The sequence below is a fragment of the Juglans regia genome, chromosome 12 (genome assembly GCF_001411555.2).
Source record: "Juglans regia cultivar Chandler chromosome 12, Walnut 2.0, whole genome shotgun sequence".
Lineage (NCBI taxonomy): Eukaryota > Viridiplantae > Streptophyta > Magnoliopsida > Fagales > Juglandaceae > Juglans > Juglans regia.
This window is the reverse complement of record NC_049912.1, coordinates 21,445,003-21,469,117: the sequence shown is the minus strand read 5'-3', so window position 1 is coordinate 21,469,117 and position 24,115 is coordinate 21,445,003. Positions and strand designations below refer to the sequence as shown.

General features: G+C 36.2%; 2 protein-coding genes and 1 non-coding gene across 3 annotated transcripts; 1 reads left to right on the top strand and 2 right to left on the bottom strand.

Moving 5' to 3' along the window:
- Nucleotides 1-2,068: 2,068 nt before the first annotated feature.
- Nucleotides 2,069-9,705, bottom strand: LOC109005932 (LEC14B homolog). Its single transcript, XM_018985030.2, has 9 exons — nt 9,473-9,705; nt 9,155-9,274; nt 7,958-8,042; nt 7,632-7,804; nt 6,689-6,766; nt 5,990-6,165; nt 4,374-4,529; nt 3,077-3,137; nt 2,069-2,658 (listed from the first exon to the last, which is right to left on the bottom strand). The coding sequence occupies exons 6-9, from the start codon at nt 6,112-6,114 to the stop codon at nt 2,464-2,466; spliced, it is 537 nt and encodes a 178-aa protein (XP_018840575.1). The 5' UTR covers nt 6,115-6,165; nt 6,689-6,766; nt 7,632-7,804; nt 7,958-8,042; nt 9,155-9,274; nt 9,473-9,705; the 3' UTR covers nt 2,069-2,463.
- LOC118344040 (LEC14B homolog) lies at nt 6,130-9,704 on the bottom strand. The gene is made up of 9 exons (XM_035683783.1): nt 9,634-9,704; nt 9,473-9,548; nt 9,155-9,274; nt 8,206-8,336; nt 7,958-8,042; nt 7,890-7,896; nt 7,632-7,804; nt 6,689-6,766; nt 6,130-6,165 (listed from the first exon to the last, which is right to left on the bottom strand). Exons 1-9 carry the CDS (start codon nt 9,702-9,704, stop codon nt 6,130-6,132), a joined length of 777 nt encoding a protein of 258 aa, XP_035539676.1.
- Nucleotides 9,706-15,755: 6,050 nt separating the features above from the next.
- Nucleotides 15,756-15,862, top strand: LOC118344109. Its single transcript, XR_004797874.1, has one exon. It is a non-coding gene; the product is annotated as a small nucleolar RNA R71 (small nucleolar RNA).
- The last annotated feature ends 8,253 nt before the right edge of the window (nt 15,863-24,115 follow it).

Genomic DNA, 24,115 nt, shown 5'->3' with positions numbered 1-24,115 from the left:
GCACTGAAGCAGTAGAAACCGCACGGGTCAATTCAAAACGCCGTTGTTATTTCTGGCATTGAACATTATCTTTATATAATTTGCATTCATTTCATCGAAATATAACTGCATTAAATTAGTCAAAAAAAATAAGTGTAAAAGATGCATTTAGATTTAGATATTGAACTGAATTGATATAATAAAATATTATTATTTATTATTATTATTTTAAAATTTAAAAAATTGAATTATTTATTATATTTTATTTTAATATTTGAAAAAGTTATAATAATAAATTAAGATGAGTTAAGATGATTTTAGGTTCCAAACGAAACCGCTACAGTACATGGATGAGTTTCTTCAAATTTAAAAGGTTACTATTCACTTATCAAATCTATTTTTTATTCATTTTTAATCTTTAAAGATATTTTTTATTTACGTTTAATTTTCAACCATCTTATAATAATAATGTAAGAATCAAATTAAATTATTAATTAATATATGATTAATGTAATTATAAAATATGAAAAAAATAAAAATATTTTTATTAAAAAAATAATATTATATTATTATTTTGATGAATTGAATGGTTAATTCAATGTGGAGTTATGGGTAGAAATGTTTTAGATTTATAAAAATTATGTACTTTTTATCAAATTTTAAAGATAATTTTAATGAAGTCAATGCCAATGCTCTAGAAGCTATATTTTAAATTTTGCATTTCTAAACTATTGTTGGGCCGTTGGTTTTTTAATTGAGTACTGATAATTTATATATATGCACAATTTTACGTATAATATTATATATTTTACGTGATAGTTTTATTTTATTAGCATTTTTTATTTAAATTTAAGTTTTCAAATTTTAAAATGTATACCATTTTTCGTAATTAGCACGGTTTGATTATGTAAATAAAATAATAAGTATAGATAATATTTTCTATTTTAACTACTGCACTCCAAATTATTACTTTCGGTAAACTTGCTCTTTGTTTAGTAATTAAACGGATATAATTAGTTTTCATTTCAAATAAGATGATTATAATATATAATTGAAAATCTAAGTAGTCACATCTTCCACTGATTGAAAAATAGATTGTAATACACATTATTATTCTGGACTATTAAAATAGATTGTAATAAAATCGATTTACTTTAATCGATCTTAATAATCAGAGAAATGATTAAAATTATTTTTGTTCGAAATTTGAAAAAATAGTATTTTTTGTATTTTGTTTAGGAGTTTAAGAAATTTGTAATGATTAAATAAAAAAGTTAAAAGTTTGAAATTGAAAAGTGTTTTATATTTGAGTGATATTTAGAAAAGAAATATCTAAAAATACCTGAGAATATTTGATAATATTTGTATTCCCAAACAGACCCGAGGCTTGGTTTTGTTTTACAAAACCTTTCAAACTATTTTATTTTATCTCATCTCATCTCAACATCAAAAAATCATTCGAGCACAAATATTTTTTAATTTCAAATTTTCAACTTGTTCATCTAATCATTACCGAATCATTACAACTTTCCAAACTTCAAAAAAAAAAATCAATATTTTCAAATCTTAAAACAAAATCCCATAAAACATTTTAACTCAAATAATTTCATTACTTTTCAAATTATCTCACTAATATTCATAAATTTTTTATCTCAACTGTATAACCAAACGAGTCTTAAATCAACATAGTGAATGAATTGATGAATTACAAACCCATTTATATTGAGAAATGTTTCGTCTCCGTAAAGATATTGCAAAACTGAACTTACAAACTGGCGTAACATGAACTTACAAGATTGTAAATTTAGTTATTTGAAATCTCTGTATAGGCATTTCTCATCAGTATTTTGAGCTGCGCACAAAAAGTGAATAAAACCTAAGCGATTGGGGTTTTTTTTTTTTTTTTTTGTACCGAGTCTTGACGATGAAGGGTTTATACAACTACGAGGCCCAGGATGCTTCGGGTCAAGCATAAGAAGCCCAGCCCAATCTCAAGGCACCCAATTGCCAATCCATCCAACCCTGCTTATTACACCACAATAAGTTGATCAGCAATCATCATCAAACTTAAATGCTCATGGGAGGACTAGCTTTGAAGTTGGAATAACCTGATAGTTCATAATCTGTCCAATTCCTACAATGAAAAATTCTAGACATAAACCTCACACTCCTGCACACCATTTAAAAACATATGATTTTATCATTTTACCCTCACGAGGAAAAAAAATATAAAATCACACATTTTTTAAGTAGAGTGCAGAGTATAGCATGACTCTCCTACAATTACATCCTGTTTCTCCCCATGCTGAAAACCACACACATTTACCAAGACTTGTGTGTAGCCACAATTAACCATATACAATTACAAACTATACATTTATTTATGGTGACTACAATTTTTCTACAGCCGTTTGACCAAAAAGATTGGGAACTTATATGTTAACCCAAATATCAAAAGCAACTGTGTAGAACCAAGAGCCATTTTCAGTAGAAATTTCTCCATCTACTTCTCCTCTGCTTCGGCGGAATGGGTCTACCACCACTTCCAGGAAACTCCCATCTGGCAATGTCACCATCCCAAGAAGAACTGACGATCAGAGGGTAGAACGGGTGCCAACTACACTCTCTTACAGGTGCGTCGTGATAGTTGTCCAGTCTTGCGACTTGAGCTCCACTAACCTATAAGAACAATAAACTCGCAATAATTTTAGGTAGCACGTTGTTCATAACCACTGAAGGAAAAAGGTGTGGCTTAATATAGAACTGAGTCTGATAGAATGTTACTGGGCATGTTCTGGGCTTTGTATATAACAAGTGGACAATCTAAAGTCTGTTAAAACCTGAACTAGTTTTGCATTCTCTCTCGAGTTCTTGGGGTCTACTCCTGGAACATGCACAGTGAGTCTGGGGATATTGGTATTTATCCGTACGGTTTGACTTGTATGGCTTGGGCTAGAACAACATGATACTGAAGTAATCATTGATAACAAAATCAATTGCCATATCTTTACTCTTCTCTCTCACATTAAAAAAAAAAGCTTGACCAAGAAAAATTAAGCTGCAAAAGAAAGAGCGTTGAAGAAATATGTGTGCATACCAGATCATAAATATAAACAGAAGAATCGCTGGATCCAGTGTAGATGTACTTCTGACCAGTGCTGCAACAAGTCATGTGCGGTGAGAAATATTATTCAGCATTCCTACTTTCTCTCAATGCTAAGATTGGACATAGAATGCCATAAAAATATCTGAACTATAAAAAAAATGCCATAGAAATATATATCGTTATCAGGGTGACAATGACGCCCTAAAGCCTGACCAATTGTTGAAGTGGGATGGGCTGACTTCACCTTTTGGATAAGTAAGAAGAGCTCACTTTACTGTTGACTAAAAGCAAGCATAATTGAAAAAAAAAAAAAAAAAAAAACTTCACAGAAATTTGAACCATTGCAGTTAATAAAGAGGTTGGATCAACCACCCCAACTTCAGCAGGAAAAGCCATTCAGGTATCCAGCCCCACTAAACTTGTGGTAGACCAGGAAAACAACCACCATTGTGGAATCTGTTAATCACCTCTTTCTTCAGTGTGAAGTGGCCAGATTCTTGTGGAACGGGGTTTTGAATCGGACTGGTTTACTTTGGGTAATGCCCAAGGAAGTGGTGGATTTATTGGTAGGGTGGATTGAATTGAAAGGTAGCAAGAATGTTGTTCAAGTTTGGAAGATGATTCCTTCTTGTCTCGTGTGGTGCCTATGGCTTGAAAGGAATGGGAGATGCTTCGAAGACAAATAACGTTCACTGGGAGAACTTTAGGGATTTTTTCTTTAGTACTTTGAGTTTATGGCTAAAACTTTTGTAATGGAAGATAATTTTCAGAATCTGTTTTAGTTTTCCTTTAGTTTTTTAAAAGTAGTAGGTATTTCCTTTGTATACGTCCTGTGTACTTGGGCTTATGCCTATTTCTTGGGAATAAAATCTTTTATTACTTATCAAAAAAAGGAAAACAACCACCACAGAGATGGCAGTTCCATGGATCAAAACATTTGACTGAGGCCAAGCTTTGCATTAAAACATAAAGAAACACTAGGAGGCACGAGAAACACATTTATAGAAGTGATACAAACATACACACCATCACACTAGAAATTCACTATGTCATCAAAATAACAGCTAATAGATTTAGTAGTGTTAACCCCGCCATCCACCCTCTCTCCTTGTCCAGTAAACTCACTCTAAAATTTCAGTCAATACACACATCATTGGGGTTAACTATAATTAAATTTTACTGGAGCAAAACAATATTTCTCTCTTGATAAGTTGAGCAAAACAACATTACAAGAAGGTAAAAATATTAGTTGTCTAACATTTTTTACTCATAAAAAAATATTAGTTACCTATACGAGGGAGAGAAGTAACAACGAATTAGAGTACGCAAGACTGAATGGCCTCTATAAGTAGCCAATGACTGATCATGAGGATGTTTCAAAGTTCTTGCATGAGGTGGGTAGTCCATCCATCTGTAATCCCATTCATCATCTCTAAGCACTGGACTGCCAATTGAAGGATACAAAATTAACATTGATACCTAAAACAACAATAATTTAGACTTGCAAAGAGTAGAAGCCACCGTTAGATCAAGCAGAATGAACTTATTGGTCAAACCCAGTGAATTGAACTTATAATTAAGTCATTTCACATAACATGATAATTATGACTAAAAAAATTATAGAGGAAGTTGGGCACATGCACAAAAGATTGAAAAAACTGTAGTAATGAACCGTGTACTCTTAAATGGTCATAAACATGATAAAATGTTGAGAAGGTTCAGTATAAATGAGCAAAAGAAGAATATATGCAGTTCCATGTACAAATTATTGGAACAATATAAGAGGAACAATATTCCCTTTGTTCAACATAGAAGCCACAGCATGAAATTTTCTCCCCAAATCCTATCATTCCTTGCCCCAATTCCATTTTTTAAAATTCCTTCTCCCGCATTATGTCTTCAAACAACAGGAGGACAATATAAAAAACCAAAATGATGTGTGTCAATGCACTAAATAATATGATGAATCACGACTTCCCCATCAGAACAGTTTTTGATGGACAGAGTAATGTTGTACTACGAGCAAGAATTTCTATCCTGCACTATATCATTTGAGCAGCATAAAAATAAAATATAAAAACAATCAAACAAACAGCTAATGGTGCATCTTGAAGTCTCATCACAGCATTACCATTCTTGTACTTTCCCCATATGGGTTGAAGGTACATATTCATTCTTTCACAAGAAGTCACAACAGAACAGATCTGAAGTAAACAGTGTCAATGGCAAAGGGGAAAAGGCAGTGACAAACACCAAGTGTCATATTTCAACACAAACACAGCATGTGAACTTAAGTACATGGCTATACAATATGTCTTCTAGATTATCTGATGTTTAAACAGATGTGTTTACCTATGTTTTCAACAACTTGAGCCAAAAAGAATGTGCTGGAAAATAATAGAAACTAAAACTGGTTATGATAGAATGTGCTATTTGAGCCAAAAAGAAGGAGAGCTACATTTCAACAAGGGTGAACAAGATGATGGTATCTGAAAGTTTACGAGACACCAAATCTTAAATAGGAGAAGGGCATAGAATTGAAGCCAAAAAATCAACAAATTATTGTAACACTCTGGTGCAGTGGCCAAAAAGTTTCTATGGGCTTTTCATCATACTGAGATCAGGAGACAACGCACAGGATGAAAATGGCAAGGCTATAGTTGTAGCCTCAAGGTTGCCTCAGAGAGCCTCACTCTCAGGAAAATGTTCTTGCTAATTGATTACATTGACAATATGACCTAGCTTGTTCTTCATAAGCAATGAGAGGGATGTGCTACAAAAGAATTAGACCAATTTTAGTGCTGAGAACTACAGATTTCCTAAATATGTAGCATCTATACTGTAAACCCCCCAGCAAAAAAGAAAGTATACTTGGGCAGCAAAGAATCATTAATTCAGACTTACTACATGGCATTAGAGGACATTTTTCTTATATCCCAGAGTTTAATGGTCTGGTCTTTTCCGTTAGAGATAAGATAACGCTCATCTCCACGACTGTCGAGGAATGTTATGCCTTCAAGATGTCCCATCAAGACTCCTGCTGCCTATCCTTTTGTGATAAAGCAGCGCCTGTCCCACACCTGTGCAAGATAATATAGTAAACAAAAATTATTGATTGATTAAGCTCATTAGTGGAGAACTAATGTCTCATCAATTTCAGCTAGCAACCAGAAAAACCAAAATAATAAAGCATTACATGAATAATTCTAATAATAAAACTCAAAGAATGACCAAACCTTGAAAAATCAACCCAGAAAATCCATGCAATTGATTTCTTGAATAGTCATATAATTCAGAGAACATGGCGATAGTTTGAAAAACTTATTGGCGTGTCCTCCAAAGAGAAGGTGCGTAAAAACTGATAAATAATCGGCTCTTTCACACTTATCATAAGAGGATAGGAAAGCAAAACGCCAATACAAAGAAATTCTCCCTCAGAATTAGTGCCCTCAAATTCATCACTAAAACAGCAGCATGGATGGAATTAAGCTTCTCAAAAAGGCTACCAGTCCTTTAAATTATTTTTTAAGTGAAAGAACACAAACCACACACAAAGTCAAGGTTGTTTCCTCATTATCTACAAGAAAAAATTGTAGCATTTACCTTACAAAGATTATCATCACTTCCAGAATATATGAGAAGGCCAGATTCATCCGCAAAGCATACTGTGTTGACATCAGACTGCAAGAGAAAATATAAGTCAGATTTTAATGCCTCTAACTACAAAATTGGACAACTGATAAAAAAAAAAAAAAAAAAAAAAAAACTACAAAATTGGACAAGAGATACATAAAGAACGATAATCATAAAAAGTTTCCCACTTGCACATGATTCTTGAGGATGGCATCAGTTTCTTTGAATATGAAATTTAAAAGGGGAAAATGGCTCTATCTGTATGGAGCTCTAATCCACAAGACACCAAACAATCTCACTTTGACATATTTCTTTAGAAAAATTCATTAGAACTTCCTTTATTGGGGAATCAAGAAGTTTGGCACAAATTTTACATCTCCGTCATGCCTAGATCCTCTGATAACTTTAGTGTTTTGCAAGCTGTAAATTGTAATTAGTATTTGCCCTAACAAGATGCGATATTTCATCATTAAGGTCAAATAAACAGCTTAATCTTACATTCATTCTATGTCAGAAGAAGCAACCACATAGTTTATAAACAATTAAACCTGTGTTGTCTTGCTGTTGAAAGTACAGATAGGAAAAAAATGGGGTGAGATGTAATCTGTGCTGGCACATAAGTCTATAAATGCTATTTGGTAAGTGAACATACACAATTTTTCCAAAATTTTCCAAGACATACCCATGGCTATAGCTTAATAGCGGTTTCAAATATCCCAAATACAATTTGAATCCCAGAAACCCTTTTTCAACCTCATGAGGAAGGGCTAAATATACGAACTCATTGGGTGGAACTTCACTCTAGTTTTCAAAATCGACTGGCATACTAATAAAAAAAATTCGATAAATAAACATCAAACCATTTCCGAATGTTCCAAAACCAATGTCTTATCCTAACCGTAAAATGTCATACCATGTGTGCTTTAATTTGGAGGGACAGTTTCTTCGCCTCAAGATCATAAACATATATGGAATTGTTGCTACTTGCAGCTACAAGCTCTCTCCCATCATTTGAAAATTTTACAGAGAAAATCCCAAACTTATCACCATCTTTATCACCAGAAAATCCAAACCATCGTGAATTTCCTGCAAATTGAAAGGGTGCTTTTAGATGTGAAGCAACACTTCAAACATGAAGTAAACACTACTTTATAAGGCATTTCAATAACACCAGTTACCTCAGAATGATAAACGAGCAATTAAGAGGGATACCTAAAAGAACTAGATTGTGGCACATACCATAATGTTTGCAAGTGATTCTGTTTCAGGAGATCCAACATTAACAATATGTACGACAGGTGACGGGTGACATACAAGCATAGACCTACAAATTTTCATAAAGAATATATAGTAAGCAGAAATTACAACCAAACAATTTTGCAAATAAACATAATCCAAATGGGGAACGTCTTAGAATGCATTATATCCAGGAGGCTGAAAAAATAAATAAAACATACAAAACACGAGTATTGATAAAAAGGCCAAACCAAAGCAATGATATAACCATCCCAGAAAAAATATCTGAAGCTACTCTGAAGAAAGGCAAGAAGTACAAGATTTGCACAAACTTGGGCATGGTATGAAATGCAGAAAAGTACCAGTTGAAATTAACACGAATCTGAACACATATGATCCAAGTCCATTTGCCATTTGCATTCTACTTAACCAGAAGGGCAAACCACCATCCATAACCCCCGCCCCCCCCCCTCCCCCCCGGGCACCCGCAAAACAGCCCAATCTAGCATTTTTTAAACTTGCCCAACTAGATCAGCACCATATTGGCTTTCCTTGGAAGAGGATTTGGAAGGCTCATGTTCCGTCAAGGGTGGCTTTTTTTGTATGGACAGCAGCAATAGGGAATATTCAGACTATAGATAACTTGAGGAAGCGCGGAATGATTGTTGTTGATTGGTGCTTTATGTGCAAGAAACAAGCGGAATCAGTGAACCATCTACTACTTCATTGTGAAATGGCTAAAGTGCTATGGGATGGTGTGTTTGGAAGGGTTGGACTGTGCTGGGTTATGCTAGAAGCAGTGGTCGATTTCCTAACATGCTGGACCAACTTTCAAATGCATACTTGTTCCCAAGTGGCAGCAGCATGGAAAATGATGCATTTGTGTATTATGTGGTGTATTTGGTTGGAGAGAAATGAGAGGTGCTTTAATGATCGGGAACGCACTAGAGATGCATTTTGGAAGTTTTTTATAAGCACTCTACTTAGCTGGTTCTCTGCTATTGTACTCAAGGGTGGGGCTATAAACGAGTTATTGTCTTCGTTTTTCTAAGTTTTAGAATGTAACTAGGTGTTTCTTGTGTATACTTTCTATGTACTCGGGCTTTGCCTATTACATTGTGCTTAATAAAGTTTTAACTTATAAAAAAAAAAAAAGATTATGGCCAAGTGCTGCCTATTTCAACAATTCTGCAAACTTACAAGGTAATGCTGATCAGGTGACAAAGATGTATCTGTAATGGTCCATCTCAAGCTTTTTGTTAGAATGTCCTTCTGAACTTTCCATCCCCTGTTCACATTATATATCCTAATGTGGCTTTCCTGTAAATAAATACAACAGAAAATAATCATACAGATAGAATTGCATACAGTTCTGCCTGGAATATAGATATATATATATTTTATCAGTAAAGTTCAGTCTAGAATATTAAGTATAAAATAATAAAAAAATTGCCTAAATTAAAAGTATTCTTCAATTATCAACAATTCATTTCTAGCTTGACAAAACCTACAAAATACCTGAAATCCAGCAACAAAAAGAGAACCATCAGCTGAAAATTGAGAAACATAAGCCTGGCTTTTCATTCGTTCCACTCTATAGGGTCCATTGACAGGCAAATATCGGCTTAATACATGGCAACCATCTGTTGATGAAAATCTCCCCCTACCCGAATAGTTACCTTCTCGACTGAACAACATTTTGACCGTTGAAACGGGTAACCTCAACATTCTTCAAAAATTCAGTTTGCATTTCCTGCCATGTGCCTATAGATCTAGGTCTCAATGCATTTAGCCACGTTTTAGCCTTATCAAAGGCTTTTAATTTTGACTTCCAAGCGTAAAAGCTGTCAAAGTAATACAAGGGTAAATCCCAAGATCGAATTCACAAGGACAATGAGAATTTAGCAAACATTTCATTTTCGCAAGACAACATATTACCTTTTGGAGTGACACGAAAGTTTAAAATGATAAGAAAAGATTAAACTAAATGAGCTAGCAATGAACAAAAATATGAAACGAGAAATAAATTTCAAAACTTAACCGCTAACAATATTAACATCTAAATGGGGCTATTTACTAAGAGAGTGTGGAATGGATTATGAGTGAAATTGTCGGGATGATCAAACATAAGTAAAGCTGAAAATAAAAGTAAATCTATTTTTCTTTTTCTAAAATTGCTAAGAATCGAGATTTAAAGAAAATGTATGGAAGTTGACTTAAACTTGTAAGAAGCAATTAAACAAACACTTGGGATGCAATTTTCGCCCACTAATTTGGTGATGGATTTACTTCTCTTTTCATTTTCTCTCAACCATTCTCTCATTCCTAGAGATCATGGTCGGATAATTTAGCAATGAACCACAAATTTTATTTTAATAAAACTACTTGACAAATTATATGACAATCATAGAAAAATGAAAGAAAAACATCAAAGTCATGTTACTTGTTCAAGTATCAATTGTGCCTTACGTCTACAATTGATCTAAACCAAGAACAAAGAACTCTAATCTTTTCTAGATGCAGATTGAAATATAATCCATCAAGTTAATCATCAAAAGCACTAAATATGGAAGAAAATCCAATCCCAAATAGTCATAGGTTACTCATTGAATCCCAAGCTAAAAATCTAGCCTATCATCTCTAGATTAACAAAATGTTCAAAAAGATTAAAATCCAACATCACTAATTACTGTTTCTAAGGAAAATGACTGAATGAAAATATACTATATCTCTCAAATCTACTGAAATCCGAAACTATGAAGAACAAAAACAGACGGAATAAAAAATAATGAAGCAATGAAAAGAACTGGAAAATAAAAAAATGAAGAAGAAGACGACGCTGTGCGAAAATAAAATCCGAAAAAAAAGAACAGAGAGCGGCGCACAGCAAAAATAATTTCTTTTTATACTGTGCGTTTCCGTGTGCGTGAGTGCCATTTCATGTTGTTGTGCCAGTTGGGTATTTCCAAAAATACCCATATAAATTAATATTTTTCCCATAATGTCCTGCAACATAAATGTGATATGAGAGTAAAATTGTGGAATATTAATTTATGATGTGGTCTAGTTGCATTACAACTCTTTTCAAGTGTAAAATATCAAAATTTCATATTGAGTCAAGAATTAGAAATTACTACATAATTAAATGCTTCATTCACATTTTGGTTAAACAAATCATTCATTTTAACAATTTAATCATGTAGTTTTTGACATTTTATCACAACCCCCAACTAGCTTTTTGCTAGTCTCTAGCAAATAATGCGATAAAAATATTGCAGGATCCAAGAATGAGCTACTAAACTCAAAAATCTTTACAAAAGATCAATCATAATGAAATCTTGGACATAAGAATGTAGTCAAGTCAGGTTTTAGCTCAACACTAAAAGCTTATAAAATTCTCAAGAGCTCAAACAAGGGAAATGTACTTAAGCTGAAGATCTTTGAGTGCACCAAGTGTGTGAACAGATTTCCATTTGTTAGTTTCAAGATTTCTCACAATAGTTTCAGCTTAGCAACTTTTTCAAGAAAAACCAAAAGGTCTTCACTCCAATTCAAAACCATTACGTTGGCGGCTTTCACGCTATCACACTTTGAAAGACCCTTTTTTTTTTTTTAACAGATCCCGGTGATGGGCAGCCTTTTCCAATGTACTTGCACCTTTTTTTTTTTGTGCATGATCTCTAGCTTGTCCCTTTTCTCATGTACTTTTACAAACTTTCTCTTCTTTTTTTTTATTTTTTTTTATTTTTTATTTATCATCACACTTTTCCTAAGCCATTAAGATATGGTTCATTGTAGTTCTTGCTAGTTGCTTAGAAGAAACTACTGATTGTCATCAAACAAACCACAAAAAGTATCTGTTTGTGTCAATTAAGGTCATCAATCAATAGCTTTGAAGTAACTTTCCCAAGTTTGAGTAGCTAAGACATATCATAAAGTCAAGTGTCAAACTTAAAACTAACCAATGGGAATTAGTGTAGCCCAAAACTGCAACTATCTGATCTTAAGTAGAGAAGTGTGAAAATAGTAGCTTGGTAGCAACAAAAAAATTCAGACCCCACAATAATTAATCCTGAGAGACTAATGGTAGAAGGCTCTCCTTACCCCCCAACTAAAAATGGGCAGTGTCCTCAATGCAAATCATGAATACAACAAAGCATGAAAGAAAATAGGGCCGAAGGAAAATACCTGAGATGGCTGAAAGGATTGTGAACGTAAAAATGAAACCATAAAGGAATAAACAGTGCTGAACCTGAAAAGATATACTAAAGAAAAAGAAAAAGAAAGAAAGAACAAAACATAGAACTGAAACAAATAAAAGCAGAAAAATAAAAGGAAAAGAAAGAGAAGAAAAAAAAAATTAAAACAAAACAACAATGAGCTAAGAACCATGAGAATAAATGGGATCTTCCAAAGGAATAGAAGTATCCTCATGTGAAAGTTTTGGCAAAAAATGTTTAAGTCGTTGGCCATTAACTTTGAAAGTGTTTCCATTTTGAGGATTAGTAATCTCAACAGCTCCATATGGAAACACAGTCTTAACTACATAAGGCCCACTCCACCTCGATCTTAATTTGCCTGGAAATAGATGGAGGCGGGAATTGTAAAGTAAGACTTGCTCATTGGGCTCAAAATTCTTTCTTTGGATGTGCTTGTCATGTAATACCTTCATGCGTTCCTTTGACAATTTAGAATTGTCATATGCATCTCGCCTAAACTCATCCAATTCTGAAATCTAAAATTTTCTCACAGAACCAGCATGGTCAATAGAAAAATTAAATTGTTTAACAGCCCAATATGCCTTATGTTCAAGCTCAACGGGAAGGTGATATGCCTTTCCATATACCAAGCGATAAGGAGACATGTTAAGAGAGGTTTTAAAGGTTGTCCTATAAGCCCAAAGCGCATCAGTAAGCCTTAAAGACCAATCTTTTCTGTTGGGGTTGACTGTTTTTTCTAAAATGTGCTTAAGTTCCCTATTAGCTAATTCAGCTTGCCCATTCGTTTGCGGGTGATATGGAGTGGAAACTTTATGGTGTATACCATATTTTTTCATGAGGGCAGCAAATGGTTTGTTGCAAAAATAAGTTCCATTATCACTAATAATAGCTCTAGGCATGCCAAATCTAGCAAAAATATTTTTTTTCAAAAACTTAAGCACAATCTTATGGTCATTTGTTTTACATGGAATGGCTTCAACCCATTTAGAAACATAATCAACAGCCACGAGGATATACAAATAACCAAAAGAAGATGGAAATGGCCCCATAAAATCAATCCTCCAACAATAAAAAATCTCAATGACCAAAATGGGTTGTAAAGGCATCATATTTCTCTTAGTGACTGTGCCTAGTTTTTGACATGGCTCACAAGTTTTGCAAAAATTATACGCATCTTTAAACATATGTGGCCAATAAAACCCACTTTGTAAAATTTTTGCAATGGTTTTATTTGCAGAAAAATGCCCCCCACAAGCCTTATTATGACAAAAAGAAAGAACAGCTTGTATCTCATGATCAGGCACACATTTTCTTATGATTTGATCAGAACAATATTTAAACAAGTAAGGATCATCATAGAAGAATGACTTTACCTCATGCTTGAATTTCCGTATGTCTTGAGCACTCCAATGGGGTGGAGTTTGTCCTCGTGATGAGACTATGTGACCAAGCACTATGCTTTGTTGAACCATGAAATGACACTTTTCCCAATTGAGAAGCAAATGCTTCTCTTCACACCTGACTTTTATATCTGCGATTGTCCACCCAAAGCCACCTTTGTGTTGCTTTAAGACTTCCATCAATTTCCCTTCTTGATCATGAGAGAGTTGGGCTGAAATCACCACTGGGAAGGTGCTGTCCGGTCCCAGAAATGCATATTTCAAGTCATTTGGCAATGGCTTCAGCTCTAAGGTTGGGATTTCATTTGCTGAAGGCTTCAAACTTGCTGTCAACGGTGGGAGTTGCTCAATCTTTGGCCTCCATTTAGTCTCCAATTTATTTTCTGCATTAAAAACATGAGAAACATCAATAGGGTGTCATCAGTGAGGAGTTCACAAAAATTTTCTAACTCAAACAACAGGTTAGTGGGCTGGTATGCCAAAAAAGTCTCCTCCTCAAGGATGCTTTCCAACAAATTCACTTCTTGTACATCTTCCAAGTCTTGAGGTTGCTTACAAATATTGAAAATGTTTAGTTCAAGGGTCATGTTCCCAAAACTCAGCTTTAAAACACCACTCCTACAATTTATTAATGCATTTGAAGTAGCAAGAAAATGTCTCCCAAGAATCACAGGTGCTTGAAAAGAAGATTTTGGTGTCAAGTGAACATCCAACACAACAAAATCAACGGGATAAAAGAATTTGTCCACTTGAACCAAGACATCCTCAACAACTCCTCTTGGCATTTTAATAGACCTATCTGCTAGTTGTAAAATGATAGGAGTTGGTTTTAATTCCCCCAAACCAAGTTGCTCATAAACATTATAAGGCAATAAATTCACACTTGAACCTAGATCTAACAATACTTGACCAATTTTTGAACTTCCTATAACACAAGCAATTGTTGGTGAACCGGGGTCTTTATATTTTGGTGGGGTATTACTCTGAATTATGGCACTGACCTGCTCAATAAGAAAAGCTTTCTTTTGCACATTTAATTTTCTTTTAACCGTACACAAATCTTTTAGAATCTTAGCATATGCAGGAATTTGTTGAATAGCATCCAACAAAGGGATATTAATCCTAACATACTTGAATATTTCTGAAATTTCAGATTGGTGTTTGTCTTTGTGCAGAGGAACCAATCTTTGAGGAAAAGGAGCAGGTACAGGACATGAAATCTTTTCAGTTTCAGTTTCATTTTGTTCAAACTCACCATTTTCAGCCTCATTTGGTACAAGTTTAGAGACCTTACTAGCCTTGTCTGAACCTTGAGCTGGAATGTTCACCACCCTACCATTTCTCAAAGTAGTAACCGCATTCACTTGCCTCACATTTGAACTCTCAACCGCTCCTTGTGGTGGCTGACTTTGTGGATTGGGTTGAGGTTGTGCAGGAAGTTTTCCTTTCTCTTGAGAGCTCCATGCCGTAGTCATCTTTGTAAGTGTGCTCCGAATGTCATTTATCGCTTGAGAGTTTTGATTGTTGATTGTTGCTTGACCTTGCATAAACTGCTGCAAGGTGTTTGACAATTGATGCATCGTCTCTTCAAGTCCCTTCTTTTGCATTGGAGGTGCTTGAATTGCGAGTTGAGAGGGTCCTGGAGCCAAGGCTGTTGGAGCTAATTGCTGGTCATTCCTCCACCCAAAATTTGGGTGGTTTCTCCATCCTGGATTATAAGAATTAGAATAAGGACCAGAATATGATTTTTGTATCATATTTACAGTATTAGATTGGTCCAACAATACCTCTTTGAATGCGGGGATCGTGGGACACTCATTAGTTGAATGCCCATGATCCTCACATATGCTACACTTCTCTGAATTTTTATGGACAGCATGCACTTCATTTACCTTTTTCAATTCCATAGCTTCTATTTTTCTAGACAACAAGGTTAACTTAGCACGCAAATCATCATCTTCTTTTAAAGTGTATTTTCCATGACCAGATTCAACTTGCCTAGACCTATCATGCACATCAGTTGTGTCCCAAGATTGAGCATTTTCAGCAAGGTAATCAAAATATTCAAATGCTTCCACATGCTCTTTGTCAAAAAATTCTCCATTACACATGGTTTGTACAAATTGGCGCATTTTAGGTGTCAAACTTTCATAAAAAAAACTTATCAAACGCCAATTTTCATAACCATGATGAGGACAAGCATTTAAAAGATCCTTGAACCTTTTCCAACTTTGATAAAAAGTTTCAGAATCTTTTTGGGTAAAGTTCATGATTTGTCTTTTAAGTGCATTTGTCCTATGTATTGGAAAAAATTTCTTCAAAAATTCAGTTTGCATTTCCTGCCATGTGCCTATAGATCTAGGTCTCAATGCATTTAGCCACGTTTTAGCCTTATCTTTCAAGGAAAATGGAAACAACTTTAGTCTAATAACCTCCTCAGTGCATGTTCGGTCCATGAATGTAGAACAAACCTCTTCAAATTCTTTGATATGAAGGTACGGATTCTCGGAATCCATACCATGAAAATGTGGAATTAATGGAATCATTCCAGGTTTGAAATTAAAAACATTTGCATTCAAAGGTAGGATTATGCATGAGAGTGTGCTAGTTCTGACAGGTTGTAAATAATCTCTAAGGATATGTTTGGATTCAGAGATGAGTTGAGATGGTTTGTGAATAGTAAAATAAAAATTGAATTATTTATTATATTTTGTGTGGGAATTTGGGAAAGTTGTTTTAGGATTTAAAAAAGTTGAATTGTTTATTATATTTTGTGTGGAAATTTGAAAAAGTTGTAATGATGAGATGAGATGAATTGAGATGAGTTGAGGTGGGTTGAGGTGAGTTTTGAATCCAAACCTCTCCTAAGTGTCCTATTCTGATTCACTACTTCCCGATCATGATTTTCATTTTCAGCCATGGTACTATTAGTGTCAGAAGATGACTCAAGAGAAAGTGATGCTAAGGTAAAAGATGCTTGTGATTCTGTCCTAACTAATCGAGAAGTTTGGTCCCTAGTCCAACCAGTCATACAAACAAGAACAGAAAATAAAAGAATATGCAAGACAAACAACAACAAAAACAAAAAAAAAAAATTAAAGAAAAATAAAGTTAAAAAAAATGTCACCCAAGTTGTGAAGAGGTTCACAACGCTACAAACGTCTTCTCAACAATATGAGAATGCTTTGCTAAACACCAGTTGTCCCCGGCAACGGCGCCAAAAACTTGATCAGCTTTTAATTTTGACTTCCAAGCGTAGAAGCTGTCAAAGTAATACAAGGGTAAATCCCAAGATCGAATTCACAGGGACAATGAGAATTTAGCAAACATTTCATTTTCACAAGACAACATATTACCGTTTGGAGTGACACGAAAGTTTAAAATGATAAGAAAAGATTAAACTAAATGAGCTAGCAATGAACAAAAATATAAAACGAGAAATAAATTTCAAAACTTAACCGCTAACAATATTAACATCTAAATGGGGCTATTTACTAAGAGAGTGTGGAATGGATTATGAGTGAAATTGTCGGGATGATCAAACATAAGTAAAGCTGAAAATAAAAGTGAATCTATTTTTCTTTTTCTAAAATTGCTAAGAATCGAGATTTAAAGAAAATGTGCGGAAGTTGACTTAAACTTGTAAGAAGCAATTAAACAAACACTTGGGATGCAATTTTCGCCCACTAATTTGGTGATGGATTTACTTCTCTTTTCATTTTCTCTCAACCATTCTCTCATTCCTAGAGATCATGGTAGGATAATTTAGCAATGAACCACAATTTTTATTTTAATAAAACTACTGGACAAATTATATGACAATCAAAGAAAAATGTAAGAAAAACATCAAAGTCATGTTACTTGTTCAAGTATCAATTGTGCCTTACGTCTACAATTGATCTAAACCAAGAACAAAGAACTCTAATCTTTTCTAGATGCAGATTGAAATATAATCCATCAAGTTAATCATCAAAAGCACTAAATATGGAAGAAAATCCAATCCCAAATAGTCATAGGTTACTCATTGAATCCCAAGCTAAAAATCTAGCCTATCATCTCTAGATTAACAAAATGTTCAAAAAGATTAAAATCCAACATCACTAATTACTGTTTCTAAGGAAAATGACTGAATGAAAATATACTATATCCCTCAAATCTACTGAAATCCGAAACTATGAAGAACAAAAACAGACAGAATAAAAAATAATGAAGCAATGAAAAGAACTGGAAAATAAAAAAATGAAGAAGAAGACGACGCTGTGCGAAAATAAAATCCGAAAAAAAAGAACAGAGAGCGGCGCACAGCAAAAATAATTTCTTTTTATACTGTGCGTTTCCGTGTGCGTGAGTGCCATTTCATGTTGTTGTGCCAGTTGGATATTTCCAAAAATACCCATATAAATTAATATTTTTCTCATAATGTCCTGCAACATAAATGTGATATGAGAGTAAAATTGTGGGATATTAATTTATGATGTGGTCTAGTTGCATTACAACTATTTTCAAGTGTAAAATATCAAAATTTCATATTGAGTCAAGAATTAGAAATTACTACATAATTAAATGCTTCATTCACATTTTGGTTAAACAAATCATTCACTTTAACAGTTTAATCACGTAGTTTTTAACATTTTATCAACCTGCCAGGTACAGTCCGGCTCAAAAGTTCATGGGGTCCAGACCAAAGCTTCGTGAGTTGGGCAATATCATGATCAAGGTTATTTGAAAGTTCACTGGGTCCTTCATTTGCGGAAGATCCATCGGTGGCACTTTCAACATCACAACTACTGTTATCCTTTCCAATCCTACTCATAACTTATTTTGAAGTTCACAGACGACAAAGGTTACCAGCCAAATGCAACCCTTCAATTCACCATAACTTAATCATACGGTCGATCCTACACACCACGATTTAGAGCTTAGCTAGCATTTATATTTGATCGAACGATTCTCCGCGTGCTCAATATACATGCGCATACACACGCACATATGTAACAAACCCGAAAGAAAGAAACTCTACATCAAACCACACATGGTTTTCAGCAGTGGAAGCAACGAACTAGGGATTTAAAAAAGATTTTTTTTGCAGATGAGCATGCTTGCAAACTATGAAGCAAATGAAGAACCTTAATTCATATAATTTATGTATTGTTTTAATTGGTGCAAGAAACAAGAGAGGAAGCAGGAAGGAAAAATTAGGCCTGTAAACCCTCCATGGATGTCACTAATTTTTTCACAAAAAACAATAAAACAATATTTGATAATCGTAAGACTGACTAATTAAACCGCCGTTTGGTAGCCCAGAAAATGGAGGAAAAGGAAACGAATGACAAAATTTTTAATCTCAAACTTCCTTTAAAAGAATAGTAAAATTCGTAACTTTCCACCTCTCTACGAACACAGCCCTGGAGATTCCGAAAACACAGAAGTGATCCTAAACTTGCTCAGATTCTTTGTATCGTAGCTGATAGCAGAGACCGCGGACGTGCAGGAAAATGGAGCGAGAGGTAGTCACGCGCGCGTCATTCCGTCTTGGGCTTGAGACCAGAGAACCTCTGGACAGTAAAAGCGGGTCCCATGCCATGTTCGACCCGTGCTTTTCGAGAGTGGGGTGATCGTGGCATTGCGGCCCATCGGGTCTGGCAGAATCAACGTCTCTTCAGGCGGACTTGGGCTTCTGTTTCAAGCCAGGTGGCCCACTTTAGGCTTTTGAAAAAATAACGGGCAAGGACGAAATCAATGGTTGAAATCTTATTTTGATCATATTAATGATATTTATTTGTTATCTCTCGACAAGTTCGGACCAAAGTTTCTTTAAATTTTTATCTAAATTTGAGCTTAGAGAACTAAGTAAGAAAGAGATATGCATGTGAAATAGGCTTTACTACATTTATTATTGTCCATATAAATATTTTGGGCAACATTAAATGATAAATATATATTGCAGGGTCTATTTTATGTATATAACTCTCTTATTTAAAGCCCTGAAATTCAGGAATCTTTTTCCGAGAAGCCCTATAGGTTCTGATGAATCAAATCATAGCACGATCATCTTGTGAAAAAGGAAGAAAGATAAAATCTTATATTTTGTCATCTTTAGTCACACTTGTTGATACTATATATCTTATATGACTGTTATTTAAGTGGTTGATAAATGAAATCATTTAAAATGCATTATATTAATGAGTGTAACTATGTATGACAAGATTTAAAATTAAGTGTAGCATATCTCTAAAACTATAATCATAGAAATTCACAAGGGTGATGAGCACCAATCTTGCATCCTAACATGTTTAGAAGTTACAACACTAGTCAAAACCGTCATCGATGCTCAAGTTGTATACAAGGAAAACTAAGACTTTTGTTTTCTCTCTCCAAGTGGAAAGCTCTCTAGAAAAAAGGTTCAAAAATCTCACATTTCTCCATTCACAGCTCCACCCACCCTCCTCCTATATGTATAGTCTAGACACTATCCTACTGTATTTTTTCTAGTTTTTCTTTAGTTTTTCGACCATAGTATAGAGAAGTGTCGATCTACTGCACTCCGGCCACCCAAGACCACCATGCGCCGCAAGATTCGCCAACCGTAGATCTTTCGGTTGGTAAAAGAAAATCGTCGAAAAGCATGACACATAAGTCTCACGCGTGGCACAAACCGCGCATGAATCTCACCCGCCGTCACATCAAGGTGAGTCTGGCACCAACACACGCGGCATTTTTGGGGTCAGCGGCCTCGAATCTCTTAGATCTGACCAACCTTCACTCTCCTAGTGTGGCGCTTGGTCCTCACGTGCCACCACATTTTCTGGCGGTCTTTTACCAGCGATTTGACACTTCCTCTACTTCCTATGCCAGCGATTTGACGCTTCCTCTACTTCCTATGTTATCGCTCATCCTAACCAAGGATCGTGGAAAATAAATGTAGTGAAAGTCTCATTCAATCAATTTAGACCGACGACTTGCAGCACAGATCCATTCACTGCGGATTCCGATCATAGTATTATAGTCCGTTTATTGAACCGTATCAAAACCACTCCAGACGACCTCCCATTGTGGGAAATGGTTGGGGGTCAAGTCATTGGCCCCAGATCCCTTTTTTTTTTTTTTTTTCTTTTTCTAGTGTTGTATTAGTTGGTTTGGAATGAATGTAGGGGTCTCCCACCCTGTTATCTCTTGTATCATGTAACTGTTTTATATATCTATAATATGATTGCTTAGAAAAAAAAAAGTTGTATACAAATTTGGTCGGTTTGAAAATTTACATTTCTAGCTTCCAACTTGCCAAGAGTTGGGAAGAAGTTTACAACTTCCATTAATTGTCCAATCAAAATGATTTCTAAATTAACTATGAAAATATAAGATCAAAACAATGCTCAAAACTCGAAAACTGCAATTGACAATGAGAGTTGGCTTACTAGTATAAGATAGAGAGAATTCCTTGCCACCCAATTTGGCCACGAACTCTAGATCTTGTCATCGTAGTGACCCGACAACCCTCCAATTAAAATTAAATCTAAATAAACATCACAAATATAATTTAAATAAATTTATTTTCATGTCTCCCTCTCCACACACCAACCACATAAGTGATATAAAAGTCAGTCACATCAACTTGCAAATATTGATGTTTTTAATGATATAAAAGTTTGTCACATCAACTAACAAATGATGGCTTCCTACTTGCCACCCCTATGTGCCGTGGTTTGAGTCTTGCCACCCCATTGAACGGCCAGACAGAGAAGGCGAGAGTTTTCCCACTAGTTCTTGCCGCCAAACATACTAGAAGTTGGTGAAAGGAATTCTGCTAGCCACTCGCGAGCTTGTGAAACCACCAATAGCCACTGCCAAACCTGTTGGAGTGGTGCTCCTAGCCCCACAGCGTGTTCGAGGTTGGTGTACATGTAGGTTGAACGTTGGCGGGTAGCCAACATATGTGGGATAGACTCTGGCAGGCAAGCCAAACTGCTAGCCTCGATGGAAGACTACGGGCAAGCGCTAGGCATGCCCACCACAACTTGTAGCTTCCTGTGGAGGGCAACAACTTGCCACTTCTCTTGGCAAGCCCAACTAGTTGCTTCTTGTGGTGGGCAACAGCCAGAGGCATGTTGCCTAGATTGCCCTCCCATTGACGGGCAATGACCAGAGGCACGTTGCCCAGCTTGCCACCCCTAGTGGTAGGCAACGACCAAGGGCAAGTTGCCCAACTCACCATTCCCAGTGGCATGCCACGTTGCCTAGTTCGCCACTTCCCATGGCAGGCAATAGCCAGAAGCACGAGCTTGCCACTTCCAGTGGCGGGCAACGGCCCTAAGTATGTTGCCCACTTCGCCACCTCGTGGTAGGCAATGATCTCGCCAATCGAGATGAACTCCTTGGGGGAAGCGAGGAGCCCATAGCCCAAGGGAGATAATGGGCAAGCACTTGGCTTGCCCACAGTAGCTCGCCACCCAAAAGAACCACGGGGGTGAACTTTATGCTTGCCCACTGTAGCTTATCGTGGCTAGAACAAGGAGCGCTAGCTTAGGGCTCGCTCTCCCTGCCACCATGGAGAACTGTGAAACACCACTCAATTTCAACTGAGCATGACCATGCACATAACGTGACGAACCATGCACACAACAGGTGCCTCAACACCACAATTCACGAGCACTTTGCATGGTTTTGCTCACTCAACACTCATGAGCTTTTCCTCGCATAAGCTCATTCGAAGAGGCTGCCACTATAGAAACACAAGAGGACGGGAGATGTGCTCGACCGTTGCTTGGCGAAAACTAACCCTGATTGCATGCACATTGTTAGCCTTTAGCCTCCCAGTGTGAGTGTTTGCCCCAATTGCATGCACATTAGTAACACCCTATTTGGAGCGAGCGAGAGATGCGTTCAACTATTGCTTAGCAAAAGCTAACCCTAATTGTATGCTCCTTACTAACACCGGTTTGGAGCGAGCGGGAAATGTGCTTTACCCCCACCAACTTCCAATGTTTCTACTAATTCACTTGTTGCTAAGGAAAGGGACAACAACCCAAACCTTTCAAACAAGCCCCGAGGAGAGGGCTTGGGAAGAGAGAGCCGCGTAAAATAATGAAGCATCTAATACCACATTCATATTCTCCCCACCTTAGGATCTCAGGCTTCAGCTTGAAAAACACACATCAGTCGCCCAATATTACAAGAAATATTACATGTAAGGATCGATGATTTTAGCTATATGATACATTTTATTTACTTTAATCCTTTAATCGCCCTCCATGTAACAAAAACAGAACTTTCAACTGGACATACGCACCTTGCACGTGAAATCCGTACTAGTGAATTTGAAATGAGCTTATTTTTTGGATATTTTATAAGGGTGAAAACTGACCCCTTCAGCTTGATTTTTGGGCAAAACTAACGCCGACCGATACTTAATTTTTGGGGGAGCAAACAGGCCGAAACTGGTTGATGGGGAGGAGAAACACCGGCGGTTCACAGTCGGTTCAGCAGTAGCTTCGTTTGAGAGAGAGAGAGAGAGAGAGAGAGAGAGAGAGAGAGAGAGAGAGAGAGAGAGAGAGAGAGAGGATGAGAGCTGAGAAGTGAATAGGGGAAGAAGGGAGGAAGAAGACAACCTTATTTTGAAACGACGGTGAAACCAAGCGGCGTCGTGCTACTTAATTTTTTTTTACAGAACTGCTTCACACCAGTTGAGCTGGTTTTCCCACAAAACAGCCCTCCATTCATCTCAAGCCACGTAGGAAAAAACACTCTAAAAGAAATACACCCTACCACAGACAATCAATTCGTATGTGCTAGCCTTATCTTCCTCATTTGCACCGTCCCCTGCCTTCTCCTCCTCGTTGCTCTCTCTGCCCTTAGTCCGACACTAACGCCGACTCAACCATCTCAGTTTGACTATGACAAAAACGTAGCTCAGAAACTCCCCCTCAAATCGCACCCTTCTCTTCCTCACTGCCCTTCTCCTCATTCTCATTTGCACCGCCCCTCTCTGCCCCTCCCTTCCTCACTGCCTCTATTTGCACCACCCACCCTAATCTCAGTCCCTCTCTGCCCCTTTCTTCTTCTTAGAACTTTTATCAAACACATAAAATGCAAAAAAAACTGTATTTTTGTGGCTTCCATCGTGTGATTTCTTTCTTATTCACCAGTTTACATTTCAAGCAAATATATTTACATTCTAAGCAAAAACAGAAAGGTCTCTAATGAAACATACCAATAGAAAGGTCTCCTTTTACATCGTAATCTGATACCCATATTCGAATTTAGGATTTTCTATAACAATGGTGAAAGGGCATACAAGAGAGGGAATTCAAAGCATTTCATAAAGGGCGAGAGGGCTAAGAGGTGACGTAAACCACTTCGAGTTGAGCTTCGAGGGGGTGCAAGGGGGTTGAGACGCGACGTAGGTTGAGCTTTGAGGGGTCGCAATAGGGTTGAGACGCGACGAAAAGGGCTTGGGTGCGACGTGGACGTTTCAAGAAATCGCAGGGCTCAAATCAGCTTGGAGAAATCGCAAAGAAGAGATTTGCAGAGGTTTTGAGGGGTTC